At 47.7% G+C, this 17,331-nt stretch overlaps 6 protein-coding genes across 6 annotated transcripts; 3 read left to right on the top strand and 3 right to left on the bottom strand.

The window, feature by feature from the left end:
- Positions 1 to 7,175: 7,175 nt before the first annotated feature.
- Positions 7,176 to 7,946, bottom strand: cnb-1 (Calcineurin subunit B; the record flags this gene model as incomplete). Its single annotated transcript, XM_031148714.1, has 5 exons — positions 7,176 to 7,186; positions 7,268 to 7,602; positions 7,652 to 7,725; positions 7,787 to 7,839; positions 7,895 to 7,946. The coding sequence occupies 5 exons, from the start codon at positions 7,944 to 7,946 to the stop codon at positions 7,176 to 7,178; spliced, it is 525 nt and encodes a 174-aa protein (XP_031004186.1).
- A 589-nt stretch (positions 7,947 to 8,535) lies between these two features.
- On the top strand, positions 8,536 to 10,335 carry EPL1 (Enhancer of polycomb-like protein; the record flags this gene model as incomplete). Its single annotated transcript, XM_031148713.1, has 3 exons — positions 8,536 to 8,682; positions 8,795 to 9,571; positions 9,619 to 10,335. The coding sequence occupies 3 exons, from the start codon at positions 8,536 to 8,538 to the stop codon at positions 10,333 to 10,335; spliced, it is 1,641 nt and encodes a 546-aa protein (XP_031004185.1).
- A 348-nt stretch (positions 10,336 to 10,683) lies between these two features.
- RKM4 (Ribosomal lysine N-methyltransferase) lies at positions 10,684 to 12,291 on the bottom strand (the record flags this gene model as incomplete). Its single annotated transcript, XM_031148712.1, has 3 exons — positions 10,684 to 11,841; positions 11,891 to 12,027; positions 12,165 to 12,291. The coding sequence occupies 3 exons, from the start codon at positions 12,289 to 12,291 to the stop codon at positions 10,684 to 10,686; spliced, it is 1,422 nt and encodes a 473-aa protein (XP_031004180.1).
- A 468-nt stretch (positions 12,292 to 12,759) lies between these two features.
- Positions 12,760 to 13,809, top strand: kae1 (tRNA N6-adenosine threonylcarbamoyltransferase; the record flags this gene model as incomplete). Its single annotated transcript, XM_031148711.1, has 1 exon — positions 12,760 to 13,809. One exon carries the CDS (start codon positions 12,760 to 12,762, stop codon positions 13,807 to 13,809), a length of 1,050 nt encoding a protein of 349 aa, XP_031004179.1.
- A 75-nt stretch (positions 13,810 to 13,884) lies between these two features.
- LHYA1_G003741 (uncharacterized protein) lies at positions 13,885 to 14,445 on the bottom strand (the record flags this gene model as incomplete). Its single annotated transcript, XM_031148710.1, has 2 exons — positions 13,885 to 14,232; positions 14,284 to 14,445. The coding sequence occupies 2 exons, from the start codon at positions 14,443 to 14,445 to the stop codon at positions 13,885 to 13,887; spliced, it is 510 nt and encodes a 169-aa protein (XP_031004182.1).
- A 604-nt stretch (positions 14,446 to 15,049) lies between these two features.
- GAL83 (SNF1 protein kinase subunit beta-3) lies at positions 15,050 to 16,618 on the top strand (the record flags this gene model as incomplete). The annotated part of the gene is made up of 3 exons (XM_031148709.1): positions 15,050 to 15,855; positions 15,916 to 16,525; positions 16,577 to 16,618. 3 exons carry the CDS (start codon positions 15,050 to 15,052, stop codon positions 16,616 to 16,618), a joined length of 1,458 nt encoding a protein of 485 aa, XP_031004181.1.
- Positions 16,619 to 17,331: the final 713 nt, after the last annotated feature.

The raw sequence follows: 17,331 nt of genomic DNA, 5'->3' as shown, positions 1-17,331 counted from the left end.
TGGAAATTTGACAGTCTCGGTCTCTATGCGCCTAGGCCGTTGGAGCTGAAGCTGAAGCTGAAGCTGGAGTTGGGAGTGAAGTTTGGATAGGGTTGGGTATAGATGGAGGCAATGAACGACCCCTCACCTCACCACTCTCCAGACTACTAAGACTTGCGAGTCAAGCTTCAAGCTTCAAGCGCGTTGATGAATACGTTTCGATGGACTTGCACAACGAATGTAAGTCTACTTTTCGTAGGTCTCGGAGATGAATGCTCAGATCGCTCTTCCTCTATTACAATTCTACCCTCGGTCCGGCTTTCTCAGGACTCGTGGCGTAGGAGAAGAGAGTGTGGCGCACAGTAGTGGGATGAGGAGGAGTTACAGGTAGTAGTAGTACTTGGTAGTACCGTACTGAATACTTGAGGATTTTCGTCTGAGCGGACTTTGGACAAAGGATGACGCCGAACCCGCACTATACTTTAGATCGGGATCTCTCTCCCTAACGCAACAAATGACTGGTCACTGGCTAATGGTCCCTGGTGAAGTGGAGTGGAGTGGTCCCGAAATGCCGCCCTTGCTTGTAGGCCCTTAATATTAGGGCTTGCGCTTTGCAGCTAATGCCAGGTACGAGTTAGACTTGTAGCTACACCTGCAGCCCCTCCTCATTTCACCTTTCAACAAGAGGGAGAGAATAGACGCGATGTAACCAGATGCTCTCTATTATCCACTTCGAAACAAACGATGGCTTCTCTGGCTTCCTCAGGCCACGCGAGCTAGCGGATCAAACCCAAAGTTTAAACTTGGCGGCGTTGGGAATAGCACCTCTGCTACTCGGTGGGGCTATCAATGCAAGAAACAATGCCGGTTCTTGAGTCGGGAGAAGGGGAAACGAGATGGTTGAGAAGAGCGATGAAGCCCAAGCACATTGGGTAGTAAGGGATTGGGGAAGCTTGGTCAGTAGCGTAGTCAGGTGAAGAGCCATCGACAATTGGGAAGAAATTTAGTGACCCCTATGACTTATGAGCCCGAGTGATGATTGGGGATGGCATGGGCCGCTGAGCTTTTGGGCTTAGGCCGGGAGTCAAGCAATAAATGCAGGTGCAGATGGACCCTGGGGTGGATGTTTAAAGTGGTCAATGGGGCTTACGCTAGAGAGATAGATCGCCGGACAAGGCGATGCTTGGAATGTGATATCTGACCTGCCGACAGACCGGGAGGCTCTCTGGAGAGCATATAAAAACAAGTGCGAAGAAATAGCAGAGGTGAAGTCATCTACAGCTTCGGATTGGTCGGGGAAAAGTGAAATTTTACTGTGTAGGATCAATTAACTTGAATTAAGGTGGGTGCCACTAGGTGGGTTGTTAATAAGAGCGATTGCCAGCCTATAAGGCGGATGACGGACGGACGGATGGATGGCTATTGATTGTGAGCTTAGGAAAAAGCAAAAACGAATCCTTCGGAATGGCAGCTGAAGGGCTAGGGAAGCTGAAGGAAAGGAAAAGTCTGCAAAAGTAAAAGTCGGCAGAGCAGAGGAAGCTGTGAAGAGTGAGGTAGAGAGGCAATTTCCCGACTCTAGCACATCCGCAGTGCATGTAATCAGCATTTTCTACCGGTACGACCAAAGTATCGGGTCTTGCTTTTGCTTTTCTTTGGATTTATAGGCAGGTGTGGCGGGCAGTATGAGACAGCAAATCTGGCGGTGCCTGAGACCAGAGGCGGATACACCAGTTCCTGTAAAAGGGACGTGTGCAACACTACTATAAGGACAACGAGCCAAGTTCGAATACCGCGAATACTGGTGCTGAATGTTTGGTGAGATTAATAATTAATAATATGTTAGTGGCGCGTGCGACAGGAAGACGAGTACGGTCTGGTAGAACCTAAGGTATTTTCATACCTTGCCTAAGGTACCTTAGCTACCTTATTATTAGGGGCTCTAACATGTAGTTGGAATAGTAAACGTCCCCCCTTGGTACTAGGAGCACACGATGGCCTATTATAGCCTTCACTGCAGAGCAGCCTCAGAAAACACTCGCGACATGCACCGTAGCATTGTTCCGTGACTATAACTAACCTTATGGTATATACCGGATCAGTCCTCCGTGAACGCGTGTAGTAAATTTACCCAGCATCGGCGGCGTTGGATCGGGCTTTCGGGGACAAAAATGGGCTGGAACAATAGCCGTGGGGGATGTGGTGCAGGGCAAGAGATGGACAATGGTGCCCAACCGCAGGGGATTGGCTGGCTGGCATCGTTGGGTGCTTCTGCGGAGAAAAAACAAGAAGCCTGTTCCATGTCAAAAACTTGCAAGTGAGAACAGGAGCTTTAGTGAGGTCGTCAAATCATCCCCCCCTGTAATAAATATACCCTGCGCTGCTTGCTCCTGCATAACATACCCCTGACTGGGCTCCTCAGTTACTCGGTGCCACTCACTGGAGGATCGACGTCGGCGGGCCCTGCTTCGCTTTCGCTTTCACTTCAGAATCAGGTCAGGTCAGGCCAGGGTCAGGTCAGGGCCCTCGGCACGGCAGAGTGGAAGTGGATGTGGATGTGGAAGTGGATGTGTCCTCGCCTCGGAATGAGGCTGCTATAGTCCTATACGGTACAAGTGCTCCCAGTGTCCAATTCCAATTGCTCGCCGGGATGCGGAACGTACGAAATCTCCATAATTCGATATAATAATGCCTTACAATTCGGTACCGGAGTAGATCTCTCGAGATCTCCTTCCCAGATGGCCCAGATGGCAGATCTTCAAGATAATCTATTGGCCAATCAGGGTCCTGGCTTTGCGAGGCTCGTCCACTCGATGCAAAAGGGCGACCTGGAACTATCGTAGTTTCCAGCCTCATGATCTCATTGTGAGCTGATATTTGGATGCTAGCCGGAGATGATAAACAAGGCGTGGTAGTAGTCAGTACTAGGTAGCACGGTAGTTGTTTCTGCTAGTTGTTTCTATTCTTGAATCTTTCCGTCCTTGAAGTTTAATGATTGATCCCGTTCCAAGGTTGCTCTAAGCTACCAGAACAGTAGTGTTATTGTAGGGAAATTATATCTCCGGTGCATAATCGCGCAAGATCATCTTCATGGCATAGGCCGAATCGCCAATTTGAAACAAGGCAATAGTACTTCGTATGAATGCAACAAGATCGAGAGGTGGCGGAGATCTTCTATACAGTACAGTAATCTATTTGCCTTAGCCTCATCAAGGCTGAGAAGTTGGAACAATGATCTGATTGAACAATTGCCGTTCCGTCACATCGATGATCGACGAGGAGGCGGCCAATAGCAGCCCAAGGTCAAAGTTCTGGGAAGGTCCTTGATGCTTCCACGTGTGGTCCAAGTCTGCAACCAACATGCTCCAACGGACTGTCCCCGGATGTTACCTTAGCTGCCCTGTCAGGCCGTTGGATCTTGCATCCGTTGCATGCAGGACAGCCGTTTATAATAAAGTAGAGGGATCCGCATATAGGACTGGAGAGGAGAGTACATATTGTAAGTACAGTATATACAAAGTACATACAGAATGATGCAATACAAAAGTCCCTGCGAGTCGAGATCTAGACTCTGGCTCCTGCAGCAATTTAATCATCTGGCCTCTCTCGCGACCTTATCGTCTCATTTCCAAGTCAGCAAGATTCAAGGTCAACTTCAGATTGATTAAAGCAACAGTGGCAGTCACTGGTAGGTACAAGACAAGAGATGGCATCGCATCGCATTGAAACCAAGGGATTGATCCACTCAGAAAGGTACCGTACAAGTTAAAGGTATAGGTAAAACAGCCGGACGTCTCGGCCGCCGGCACGCTCACGAACCAAAGCCCTAGAAGCAATTATTCATGCTTACCTATTATACGCTTACCCTCGTTTCATCTCATCTCGTAAGTATTACTAAGGAAAATGCTGGTCTCATGATGCGATGCTCGTCCCGAATAGGAAAGAAAGAAAGAAAGAAACAAAGAAACAAAAGCACGGACCATCCTTCCAGAAGACACTAAGAAGCCGATCAAATTTCCACATCTGCCAACGTCATGCGATGTGGAACCAAGAGCTTCAGAGCGTCGCAAGTTTCCAACGCGGCTTGCAACTGAAACGAGGTTACTACTCACCCGATTACTCGACTACGACTACGACTACGACTACGACTATTTCTTTTAGAATCCTTCGTAATCTTTCACTCCTCCTTCTTTCTTTCTTTCCTTCTTTCTCTCTCCTTTTAACCCGCTTAGATTACAATGTATGACACTCAATGCCATGTTCTGCATCTAAATATATTCATGCCAACTTCTGCAATTACTTTTCTTGTATCATCTTTCATCAGACCACCATGAGGTTTGAGTGAGCTTATCATGCTACAATGAGGCGTACAAGTGCCTGCCTCATCGTGAGCTCAAGAACACCTCCGGAAGTTTGAACTACTAGCCGTAGTTGCTTGTATTCAATGCCTTGTCTATCTTCATGCAACCTCTAACTTTAACAAGTTTCAAACATTGCGATACTATACCAATCCTATCTATCACTTTCTGAGCACTGAACACCAGTTAGTCAAGGTAGGTGGAAACAATCAACAGCCCATTTTTTACTTTTCATGCCTTTCCTTTGTCTGTAACTTCGTATGCACGGCTTGGCCAGGCGGATGAGTATCCCGAGCAGCTCTTCAGTGCGTATTTAGCCTTTCTCTCGGGTGCTGAAATGACATCCATCCATCCATCCATCCAAAACACCATTTGGATTCTCGCAAGAACAGCTTCAGTAAGGAAATCTTCCTTAGCCTGCATAACAAAACAAAGTTCAACTTTGAGGCATCACCAGGAAAATCTTTTACGTACAGTATATGCAAGTAGCGTACGTTATGCCGCTGTCCATCTCCTTGTCCCCACAAGCAAATCATTCTAATCAAGTCCCTGTATCAGACTCCCCTGATCCGATCTTGGTCCCTACCTAGCATTTGGTGAAGGTTAACGTGTATCTCACTCGCACGATTCTAGCAATGATTTATTGCCGATTACTATGTTGACTATGAAGGGCAGAAGGCGTGGAAGAGCATACCTTGTATTCTACCCGCAATCACTTGCTCAATATGCAAAAGAACTTTCTTCTTAAGGTGAACAAATTCCTCACAATTAAGACCGTCAACTCAAACTTCCTCATCGATATCCCCTATCCTTCATACAGCGGGTAATGAATGACATTCCACTACAAAGTAAACATCTCTCAACAACCCTCTTTCATCACGTATCCATCCATCACAATAACATGATCCTATCCATCACGGCAAACCAAACCTCCCGATTTATATATATATATATTCCTAGACATGCACGCCCACGCCGATCGACAGACCCTCAAAACTCCAACACCTCAACCCAACCACCTCCAGGAATATACATGCACAAATATCCAAACTCCAAACCAACACCAAGAGAGTGACCAGAAGCACCCCCATCCAATAAAGTCCCAGAAACCTCTGTCTTTCTTTCAGGTCCCATCTGTACGTCCAGTCCAGTCCAGTATACGCCTAGCAACCGCAAGCTCGATCCATGCATTAATCTCCAAACAAAATAAAAGCCACCCACCCGAGAATAAGTTTAGCTGTCAATCAGTCAGTATTCCAGCTAATATATATATCTTCAGCCACAACATATACTCCAGATCCATCCGCACTCCTCCACCAGACCAGGTACCGTAATAATCCATTCCATATCAGCTATCCCTCACCACCTCGAGCCCACTCACATGCAGCGCTTGAATATCTGCTATGCCAAAGGAACCTATAGCTAGCTACCTACCTTCCTGAATTAATTATCAATCCGGAATCCTCTTCCGTAAGTAAGTAAGTAACTAGCCCTGCATCTCTATTCCCAACTACTCACTCACTCACTCACTCACTCATGGGGATTGTCTGTCTGTTGGGCTGTCTCTAGTCCTATCTAGAAATATCGAAAGCGAGCAAGCAAGTTTTGCTCGGGAAATAGTAATAGGTGTCCACTTGCCCCTGCTCCTTCCCCCTCCCCAAAATAAACAAAACGAAACCTCCGGTGTGTTTTTTGGGGGGGGGGGTTGGGGGGGGGGGATGATGCTTAAGTTGTGATTGGGGAATATATATACATGTTAAATAGAAACAGTGGAAGGGATAGAGCGATAGATGCATACGGGTCGGGGGAGATGGGATGAGATGGAAGCCATGAGATATTAGGTACTAGGATGTCGTTCTCCATAGCAAAGCATTACAGTGCCAAAACACGCACGCTACGTAGGATGGCGAGGTACGTTCAACTTGATCGTAGATAAGACATGTCTATCCGTCGATCTGTGAGGGTGAAAACATGATAGGGTTTTTTTTTATACATATCAAGTGCACTGTTCTGAAATCAGATTAATTGGCATGGCCTGATGGGCAAAGGGAGAAGAAAAGAAAGAGAAGAATGAAAGAGAAGAGCTAGATAGATAAATGGATAGTTTATGTTTCGATGCGTAGGTATCATTGATAGATAGACAAATAGATAGACAGCAATATATACACCAACCACATCCTTAGCGTCTCCAACAACAGGTTCTAAGCAAGCATATGTTGATTGGAACACCGTGTCTAAAATGTAGAGGGATATTCGATAGATCGAAGAGTGGTCCGAGATTCGTCTGTGGTACATTGACAGTTTATCGTGTGAAGGGAAGAAAGAAGGCAAGGAGATCGAGCTGACGAGCTGGGAGGGTAGATATATATGTGTGCTACGCACTTTGAATGCACTGGGAACTTTGGAAATTCAAAGAAGGAATGACCTGGGATTGTCGATTGTGAATTGCGAGATAACTCAGAGGTTTTCCAATGATTCAAGGGAGCCCATGATTCGGTCGTACAAGGCAGGATTTGTGAATGAATGAATGGTGTAACACTAATAACACTGATTGGGAGCTACTTGAGTCTAGTTGCTCGTTTTGACCATGCCGGGATGAATTAGTAGAAAACGGTCGAAATACCAAATGTGGGAATAGGGAAACTGAAGGTCGATATTGTGGACTTTTTCATGCATATTCGTAATGGCCACACTACTCACTACTCCTCCTTCCCCGGAGGGCTTAGCAATGTTCTATTCCGACCTTCTAGGTAGCATCTTATGTAGAGCCCGCCCTTTTCAAAAGGCAACAGAGGTCGTAGTCTCCCAAATTGTATCTGAACCATCATCGCCGCCGTCAAATCAGAATTGATCTACCGCACCCATTCATTAGCCCAAATCTTATTTAACGAATACCCCGTAAACCAAAAACATATATGAAAGGAATAACATACCCAGCGTCATACTCATACTAACATCCGTATTCTCCACCATCTTCGTAAACTCCTCAAAGCTAATCTTCCCATCGCGATCCAGATCCGCCTCCATAATCGTCTTATCGACAATCTGCTGCAGTTGCTGATCCTTCAGATTGCTCCCCACCATCATCTTCAGCACAATAAACAGTTCCCCGTTGCTGATATACCCATCGCGATCGATGTCGTAGACCTTGAATGCGAAACGCAGCTTTTGTTCCTTGTTGCCCCGAGCTGAGAATGCTGAAAGCCCCGATACGAATTCCTGGAAATCCACGTCTCCGCCTCCGTCCTCGTCAAAAATGGCAATCATGCTATGGGGGTTAGAAGGGCCTCTATGTGTGGACTGGGGGGAATGCGCACCGGGTTGCGAGGGGGTTGGAGGATATCTGGGGGAGGCTGAGGAATTCTTCGCGCTCGATGGTACCGGAATTGTCCTAGCAGTTACTCGTGATTAGCTTTTGCAATGATATGTGCGAGCGACAGTTATAGTCATACCTTGTCTAGCTTCATGAAGCGCTTTCGTATTCTCTCGACCTCATCGCGATCAACTGCCAGCGGGGTTAGTTTTGCAGGCCGTAAATTTCGCGTGATTGTCTTCCGTACAGTTGGATCCTTGAACTATGTTCTCTAATACTGCGCTGCTGGCGTTCCCCATGGTGTGTGGTGTTGCGCGGGGTAGTGAGAGGCGGGGCGTGGTGTGGTGTGGTGGAGGGGGGCGGAAGGTGACAACGGGGGTCAGAAGAGGGCCGAGTTGAGGCTGAGGACGGGTTTAAATCAATCACACACAAAGAGCGTAGAGTAGAGTAATTCTTGTAGGTATTCTGAAGCAATTCCCTCCACTGCTATGCGCCAGTTTGTAGTGTAGTGTAGTGTAGTGTTGTGTTGGTGTAGCATTTAAATGGAGGGAGTCAGGCTGTCGGTCACTTTCAAGTGCATCCAAGGGAACTTTGATATCACGAAGCGACGGCGGGATAAGCCTTTCCTGATGCGAACTAGCGCCTACGCCGATTAGGACTAAGATTAACCACAGGCATGCATATCCCGAGATGAGCGGGCACGAAAAAAACCTGCATTCAACGTCGCCTCTTGAGCAAGCAGATTCACTCCATCAACAGCCCAACATCAAGATGACTTGCTAACTCCAGAATCCGCCTGGAGACGCATCATGACCCAACTTCTACCACTTCAATTTTTCAGCGTGAAAAAATCGCTATCACGCGTCACAAACCACCGCCATTCCAACCATGCCACCACGTCACGTTAGGCAGCGGAAACTCACCAAAGCGACTCTTCAACAAGTCCTCCGTGAAGATCAGATCGAGTCGGCCGAGTACGATTCAAACCACAATCATCAACATGTCGAGACCGGTGTTGAGCGTCATGAGGAAAATGTAAGTATCACGTGGCTTTCTCGTATTCACATGATCTGCCCATCCGTGTCATATCATATGACATGCATGACAAGTCTACAAATCTATCTATCTCCCTGCTAACGCCGCCCAGGAATACCATCTTCAGGCCGCCTTGGCTAGCACTGGAGGAGGAAAGGCATCAGAGGAGATCCCGGCGCCTCCAGCCGAGAAGACCGTAGATATCAACTACGATGCGCTATATTCATTAAAATTCAAGAAGCCCGCTACTTACATTCGCGTGTCCTATACCGTCGAAGAGGTTACGGGCTGCCAGTATGATATGGATAGTGAGGATGATACCTGGTTGCAAGCATACAACCAAGGGAAAAGTGCCAGCCAGAAGCTTTCCGAAGACGACTTTGAGAAAATCATTGAGGTCTTCGAAGACACTACTGAGAACCATACTCCCTTCGCGGCAGTTGATAACACCTTGATTCCTTTCGAAACCATGAGTGCTCAGATCAAGCTCCGGCTGCCGTCGAAACTGTTAGATATTGCCGAACATGTTTACGGGCATTGGAAGGATCGCAAACAAGCTAGTGGTAATAAATCCATCCAACCAGGCCTGAAATTTGAGATAAACAAAGACGATGACGATGCGGATCCATATGTTTGCTTTCGACGTCGCGAGGTTCGACAGACTCGAAAGACCCGAGCTCGAGATGTGCAGAGCGTTGACAAGCTCAAGAAATTGAGAAAAGAACTCGAAGAGGCGCGGCAGCTTGTGGCACTAACACACTCGAGAGAAGTACAAAAACAAACTATGATGATTAACGAGAAAGCCATCTTCGACCAGCGTTATAAGGTCAAGGTTGCTAAAACCAAGCTCGGCATCAAGGGTGATGATGAGGACTTTATCAACCAAAAAGTTCGTTGTTCCACTACTCGTATTGATATCATGCTGACTCGAAACAGCCACAGAAGAGAAAGTCCGAGTTCCCACAACCACAACGTACGGCACCGGGCACCCAATTGCGCTTGCCTGGTCGTTCCGATGGCCGTCCATTGGAAGCAGATTTGATACTGCTGAGTGAACGTCTTGCGGAGAAAGAAAACATGCTCCAGAAAGAGATTGAAGAGAAGACTCAGCAGCATCGCAGATGGAACCAAGGCCACGTTGATTTGACTCGAGATCCTCTCTCTCCAGCCAATGGCCAAGGTCCAGAGACGGGCTTCCGTCCTGCAACCGCCCAATATCAATACCTAATGACTCCTCCTTCCTCTGTAACATCGGAGTCTTTTGATCATCAGTCTCCCGCCCAAGAAAAACAAGAATCTTTTGCGTTCCGCTACAGCTCACCTCCAGAAGAAGAGCCTCGTGGACAACCAGCTTATCGTAGACGAATCGGTCGCGGTGGTCGATTATGGATAGATCGGAGGGGAATGTCTGCAATCAAAAATGACGAAAATATGTCGGATCGATGGAAGTATGACCAGGATGATGAAGAAGAACAGCCCGTGTATGAACTGGATCCACACGACACAAACGCACTGCGATTTCGAGCAACCATACCATTCCCACCTCACTTTTATCCCCAACACGGTCGACAAGATAATAGGCCCAGAGCTCCTGGTCCTCCTGCAAACATCCGTGCGATAGCTGCGGTACAGAATCCTGCAGCACCCCCCTGAACGGACAATTCGGGAAGCGTAGAAGCAGTTATTTCCCCGCGCCCCTTCTGGGCTTTTGTACATCACACTTCTTTGAAAAGCATCCATTTGAGTGCTTTCGATGATTGGAGGCGTTGCCCTCGGATATGGGCTTGGAAAGCGTTGTTGTTATCATAGATGTTTTCCGCCCCCAATAACCTACAAAGAGGTATGAGGGGCCTGTTGTAAGATTACATTAGCCGCTTCAAAGAGCCGAAGAAGAAATAAACAGAAAATTTATATAATTCCCTGCGTACTTGGCAAGAATAAACATCCCTTGAGCTCAAGGGAGGTTCTGTGACATACCGTTTCTCAACAGTAGCAACTCTTTCAGGTAAAGCGTCCTTTTTTTTTCGGGTCCGAAATTTCTTGTGCCTTTCTTTTACCGGTGTGTGAACAACGTGCTGCAGCTGCAGCGGAGACCATACGTGCGTTGCTTCCCTCGAATTTCAATGCTGCCTGCATTGCCCCTTTAAGGACCCTTTTCTCGCCGAGTCGAACATTCACAGCCATCGTAGTTCGGTGTGGAAGCTTCGGTTGCTGCAGTAGCTTTTCGTCTTCCTCAATTGTCGTTGCATAATCCTTTTGTCTCCGCTCGAGTAGGAACGCAAGGACTTGGCCAACGAGTTCTGTTGAAAGTTTTGACCGACTTGGTAAGACACTCTGGGAGTCAGAGAGTGCCTTCAGATTCTGGTCGTCTAACAGAATGATATACAAGAGAGCGAGGAGTTCGTCTGGAATGGCTGGTTCATCGGGTCCGGGGTAAGCAAGGTCATATGAAAGTTCGTGTACACCTTCTCGTTCTGCAATTTCAATTCGCGTCGACATTTGATTGTGAGTCAATGGGTCCATTGTTATACCATTGGCAAGCGTGAGTGGTCCCTCGGTAAGGCAGACCAAGATGAACTGTGTTGTTAACTCAGCAACGTCGTATGCAGCATAATTGTCTGTAACATATCCATAACGGCGTAAGAGGTCGGATCGAGGAAGTTGGCCGTAGTCGTTGAAAATCTCTTCTCCCTTGACAATAGGCTTGATGGTTCTCATTTCTAAATCCTCGTTGTCGGAGCATAATCGGGCATTGTTTCGATCGGCATCCGCATTGAGCATATCTGCAAGCGGAATCATAGACAGAACTGTCTTCTCGTCCTCGCCGTCGTCGGAAACGAGCTCGTCAGCGTCTCCATCATGTTCGGGCTCTTTTTCTTCTCCATCCTCGGGAATATCGAATGCGTATGCCATAATTACAGATGCGACACGGTGATGGAGCTCGACATTGCCCTCATCGAGTGGAGTGATGTGATCAGCGAACATTTGTTCTGCTTCTTTCCTTCCAATCTTCTTCACCACAGTGCTCGCTTGTAGTTCACGGAGCTCGGATTCGGACCAGAAGATGAGACTTTCTAATTGTCGAGGTAGAATAGCGAGATACGGAGCCCACTTTGAATTCGATCGTTGGCCTTCTGTTACCATGGCGGCTGTCAGGGCCTTGAATGTTTGTCAGCGACTTTCCAAATTTGAGGAATGAGGAACCCACGAGCCAATTCGGCATTTTCGATATGGCGTCCTTCGAAGCATTGTCATTGATGCCAGCCAGAGCGTTGCTGACGTTGAGAACTGCAGAACGTGGGACGCTGAAAACGACCTCATCCTCCGCGAAGTCTGCGGCGGCAACTGAAAGGTGGTTAGGACAAGTTCCAGAAAATGATTTGAGACCCGGTGCAAAACAGATGCATGGTCCGAGGATAAGAATCGAGCATCCTTGAAGAGGCAAGAAACAGTATGTAATCAAAAAAGGTAAGCAGACTCACCGACACCTCGTCCTCGGCCTTCAGAGCGGAGGTCTTTGATTGTCATTTTCGGATTGATCCTTACCCCAATTTCAGAGAGCCAGGAAACAAAAGTGGCCGTAGCAGCGGTAAACTCGTCGGTCTCCATATCAGCAGCAATTTCTGGGAAAGAGAGTGTGTGGTAAAGGAGTGTGGGTTGGAAGGAGGAAAATGAAGGAGGAGGAGTGGGAAGAAAGTAAAGAATAGTTGCCCTGAACTCAGAAGCCGCTGACCGAAATTGCTTAGCGAGAGGCAGGGATTATCGATTTGTGATCCTCAATGTCCCACCACCAACATACTTTCAAATCAAGTCAGTGAGAATAGGTTTTGGGTTGATAGAAGAGAAGAGAGAGATCAATATAATGTTACAAGGTTATTCTATCTCAAGTGTATACTGAGTTTCTATATCCATTCCTCTCTTGCAGACCATGCAAGTCTGCGGATGGATGCCTGGCCTGGTTCATAGATTAAACCCGATAAGATTAGATTGTAGCCTCGTCAAGCGGGGTCCTCGAGAAACAAATTGCATTGTCAACTTGGACTGGAACTTATCGACAGCTCACATCTACCCGGAAGTATGATTGCCATAGGCCTTGAAGGCAGCGCCAATAAGCTTGGTGTAGGTATCATATCGCATCCTTCACCAGGCAAACCAGCGCAAATCCTCTCCAACCTCCGCCACACCTTTGTAACCCCGCCCGGAGAAGGGTTTCTACCCAAAGACACAGCAAAACACCACCGATCATGGGTCGTTCAACTGGTCAAGCAAGCTATGGCCGAAGCCAAGGTTATGATAAAGGATGTGGATTGCATTTGTTACACAAAAGGTCCGGGGATGGGGGCTCCACTACAGAGTGTTGCAGTTGCTGCTCGGATGCTCGCCTTGCTATGGGAGAAAGAGCTTGTCGGGGTCAATCATTGTGTGGGGCATATCGAGATGGGACGGGAGATTACAGGCGCTGATAATCCAGTGGTATTGTACGTCAGCGGAGGAAACACGCAGGTCATTGCATATGCCGAGCAACGATATCGAATCTTCGGAGAGGCATTAGATATTGCTGTGGGAAATTGTCTGGACAGATTCGCCCGGACTTTGGAGATCAGCAACGATCCAGCCCCAGGATATAATATCGAGCAACTGGCGAAGAAGGGGAAAGTCTTGCTCGATTTACCGTATGCTGTGAAGGGTATGGATTGCTCCTTTGCCGGTATCCTATCCAGTATAGATGTTCTCGCCGCAGAGCTCAAAGCAAACCCAGAGACAAAGGACCCGATTACCGGAGAAGTTATCACTACGGCCGATCTCTGCTTCACTTTACAGGAGACCATATATGCCATGTTGGTTGAGATCACAGAGAGGGCCATGGCTCATGTTGGGAGCAGTCAGGTTTTACTTGTTGGAGGAGTGGGCTGTAATGAAAGGCTACAGGAGATGATGGGTCTCATGGCTGCTGGTAGAGGTGGCAGCATCTTTGCTACTGATGAGCGTTTCTGTATTGACAACGGGATAATGATTGCACATGCTGGTTTGCGGGCATATGAGACTGGATTTAGAACTCCACTTGAAGACAGTACTTGTACGCAGCGGTTCAGAACAGATGAGATGTTCATCAAATGGAGAGACTGAGCTATCAAAGATCGAAAAACTTCAATACTGGAGGTGTGATGGGTGCATGGCGACATTGTTGGATTGGGTATCAACTCAAAACCTATCTTCTGAATCATCGTCCTCCTCGATTATGGTCTGCCTAAGCAGAAGTTGATTCTCCCTCCGCTTGCTCAACTCCGACTCTAACCATTCTGTTTGCTGCTTCCTGGTCAATGGATGGTTCTTCAGCCTTGCCGATTCGCTCTTGGATATGGAGCTTTCCCAGGCTCCCTCGAGCTTCTTTTGCTCCCGTGCAGCTCTGATCGAAGCAGCTGTCCGCCCTGTGTCTTCGGGAACAGCAGCTAGATCAAACATGGATATAAGGACAGTCGAGAAGATGTGGAGTAGGGATCCTGTAATGACACCAATTACTGCAGCGACTCCTAGATAGATGTAGAGAGTCTTGCGCCCAATTAGCCAAGCTCAAAAAATATCTGAACTGCCTCAACCTACCTCGAATTTCGCAAGCAGCCTGAGTGGTAGCATAAAGCCTGTGATGGCATAGTTTCCCAGATGCAGCACAGGCGCCAGAAGTATGAATAGTGCACGGAAAAGGAGCTTGATTGGTAGCAAGATGTAGATAAATATGCGAATGACAATGGCGAACCAAGCCATTTCGGCGATTTGGGATCAAAGGCCCAACTTGGCTGGGACAATGAATGCACTGCTATCGCGATAGCGTGGTGAACATTGTGTTGTTGACCAGGCGCGGATGTTTATCTAATAACTAGAGGTTGTAGTTGTGATGCCGGTGACGATGTACTGGGTATGTTTCCTACTTTAGTTAAACTCCGAGCAAGAGGATCTGGAAATGGAATGGCATAGCATGGGGAAAGTGCACGGACCGAGTGCTTTAGAGGGGGCTTTCTGGGGATGATCAATCTAGATCTAGATGCAGTTCTACGCTCTACCTTCACATCTACTGTACATTTTACATCGAGGTATTGCATTGCCGTACATACGTTATCCTTTCACAATACAGCATCAACTGTGTCGTTTCTACCTTTTGGATATTGCTGCACGCCGTCCCGCCATCCACCACTCAACCCTGCATTTATTATTATCCTACAGCTGCGAGCGGCTTTCCATCCTACCTATCCTATCTCACTCTCTCATTATCTCACTGTTCTCCACCAACTCCAGGATGCTCACACAGCGACTTATCCTACTACAAAATTGAATTTTCTGCCTGACCCTCTTCGCAATTAATATCTTCAAAATGGGCAATACCGCCTCTGCACATGCCCGAACACACGCGAGCCCACACTCCGGCTCCGCTTCCCCGTCATCAAGCCATGAGCCCTCGAGAGCACCTTCCACGCGGAGGGTCCTTCCAGCAAGGTCAGCAGCTGCTCCTGAAGCTTCCTACTCCCAAGCCCGTGGTACAACTACGACTGCGACTGGCACTGGCACTGCAACACATCGCACACGACGACCTTCGCAGGCCCAATCCATCCCGGCAGCACATCTCAATACCGGTAGCCCGGCCTCAAGTAGCCCTTCATATCACGGCAGCGCGCCGAAGACGCAGTTGGAAGCGCGGCAGTCGCGAGAAGAGCCAAGGCCTGACTTTCGGGACGAGCCCAGCAAGCCAGTCGATGTCCCTCTTCCGCCGATAAATACGGAATCATCCTCTGCCTCCCGATCGTACTCCCAGTCCATCGAACCATCCGGGCCTCTGGCCACACAAGATATGTCGTATCACCTCACGCGCCCTCCAAGACTGCCACTTCCCATTGAAGAAGAGGTCCACACGCCAGGTTCTCCAATCATTGCACCGACGGATATTGAGCCCGCCCCTGTACTTGACCTAGAAACGCTCGATGGAAGCGATACTCTTCCTCGACGCTCTTCTGCACTCAGCAATACTACGATCGATGAGGAAGATGCGGAAGAACTACGGGTGGATAAGACAAAGGCCACAGTGCCCACCATTTTCGAATGGCAAGAGGGGAAGGGGGGAGAAAAAGTATATGTGACTGGTACTATTTTTCAATGGAACAAGAAGCATAGGCTCCATCCAGTGTAAGTGGACCTTGGATCCATTGCATCTCATTTGTAGATCGAGAGGTACACTACTAACAGGTACGCAAGGGACGGTAACCCAACGCTCTTGAGAGCCGTTATCCATGTTCGTCCAGGAACACACCATATTAGATTCATTGTTGATGGAATAATGCAATGTTCCAAAAACCTCCCAACTACCGTTGATTTCGGCAACAATTTGGTCAACTATATCGAAGTCAGTGCTGATGACATCCCCAAGCCACCACCTGCACCTGCAGATCCATCTATTGTACCTAGCACTGCTGCTGGCAGCCAACCACAGGATCCACCCGAAAGCAGTGAGAACAAGCCGTCAGAAGAAGATAGAAGGACTCCAAAGCCTCCAAAGACCAAGCCTGTTCTTCCTCCTGGACGCTATTCCTCACAAGTTCCGCAATATCTTCTTGACCTCGATAAAGCGGAAGACTCTGCAGCGTACCAGCACGCTGCGGCCGCAATTGAGAAGCTCCCAACGCCTCCTAGTCTTCCTGGTTTCTTAGGCAAGCCGATCTTGAACGCGGCAACACCTATGAAGGATGATAATAGTGTGTTGACCATGCCAAATCACACTGTCTTGAACCATCTGGCTACAAGCAGCATCAAGAATAACATACTCGCCGTATCGGCTACGACTAGATATAAGAGAAAGGTAAGTCTCCCCTTGTTTATCAGAAAGAAACCCTTCTAAAAAAGACTCTAGTACGTCACGACTATTATGTATAAACCCACCGGGGATGAGTGAAAGCACACAGCAGTAGTGTGAATGACCCGCGAGAGCTGCGCTCAGCGTTTGCCTGGCTACATAGACGTAGCCATACACCACCACTTCTCCAAGATCTAAGATCTTCAGCAGAGTTTTGGGGCTCAATCAATGAGGTACAACAAACGATTAGAAAGACTATTTATTCTTGATAACAGAGGAAAGGGGCAACTCCAAACATCATGTGTATGTAAGATTCTGAAGGACAATTGGTCAAAATAAGACAACTCCGCTTGATACACTACTTCGAGGGTACGGGCAGCATGCAGTCACAGTAAGATGATGTGACTTTTCGATTCAACGCTTGCTGTCAGAATGCTTGTAGAATCTGGCAAAGCCTTGCCTTGCTTCTGTTACGTCCATTGCCCCTATTTCCGCAAGCGCGAACTCCCTATTAGGCTTACATTGTTTGGACTTGCTTACCCCATGCATGTGGGGCGTAGGCTTAGAAGTTCTGCACCACATCACAACCTTGCCCATCTTCAACCCTAAATAGTGCTCTTCTCTTCCCTAAGACGCAATTTATCATGCTTTCCAGCATTTACGTTTTCTCGTTCATTCGATTTCCCCCTTTTTAGTTTATTGAAGCGTTGTACCCGTATATGTATCCTATATTAACTTCTGCGAATATAAAGCTACTTCAGTAGAGCATGGACCAACTTCCGAGTTTGCGACGACGCCTTGGATAATTCAGG

This window comes from Lachnellula hyalina (assembly GCF_007821495.1).
Source record: "Lachnellula hyalina strain CBS 185.66 chromosome Unknown contig00096, whole genome shotgun sequence".
Taxonomy (NCBI): Eukaryota; Fungi; Ascomycota; class Leotiomycetes; order Helotiales; family Lachnaceae; genus Lachnellula; species Lachnellula hyalina.
The sequence above is the reverse complement of the archived record's forward strand: the minus strand, read 5'-3'. Positions and strand labels throughout refer to the sequence as shown.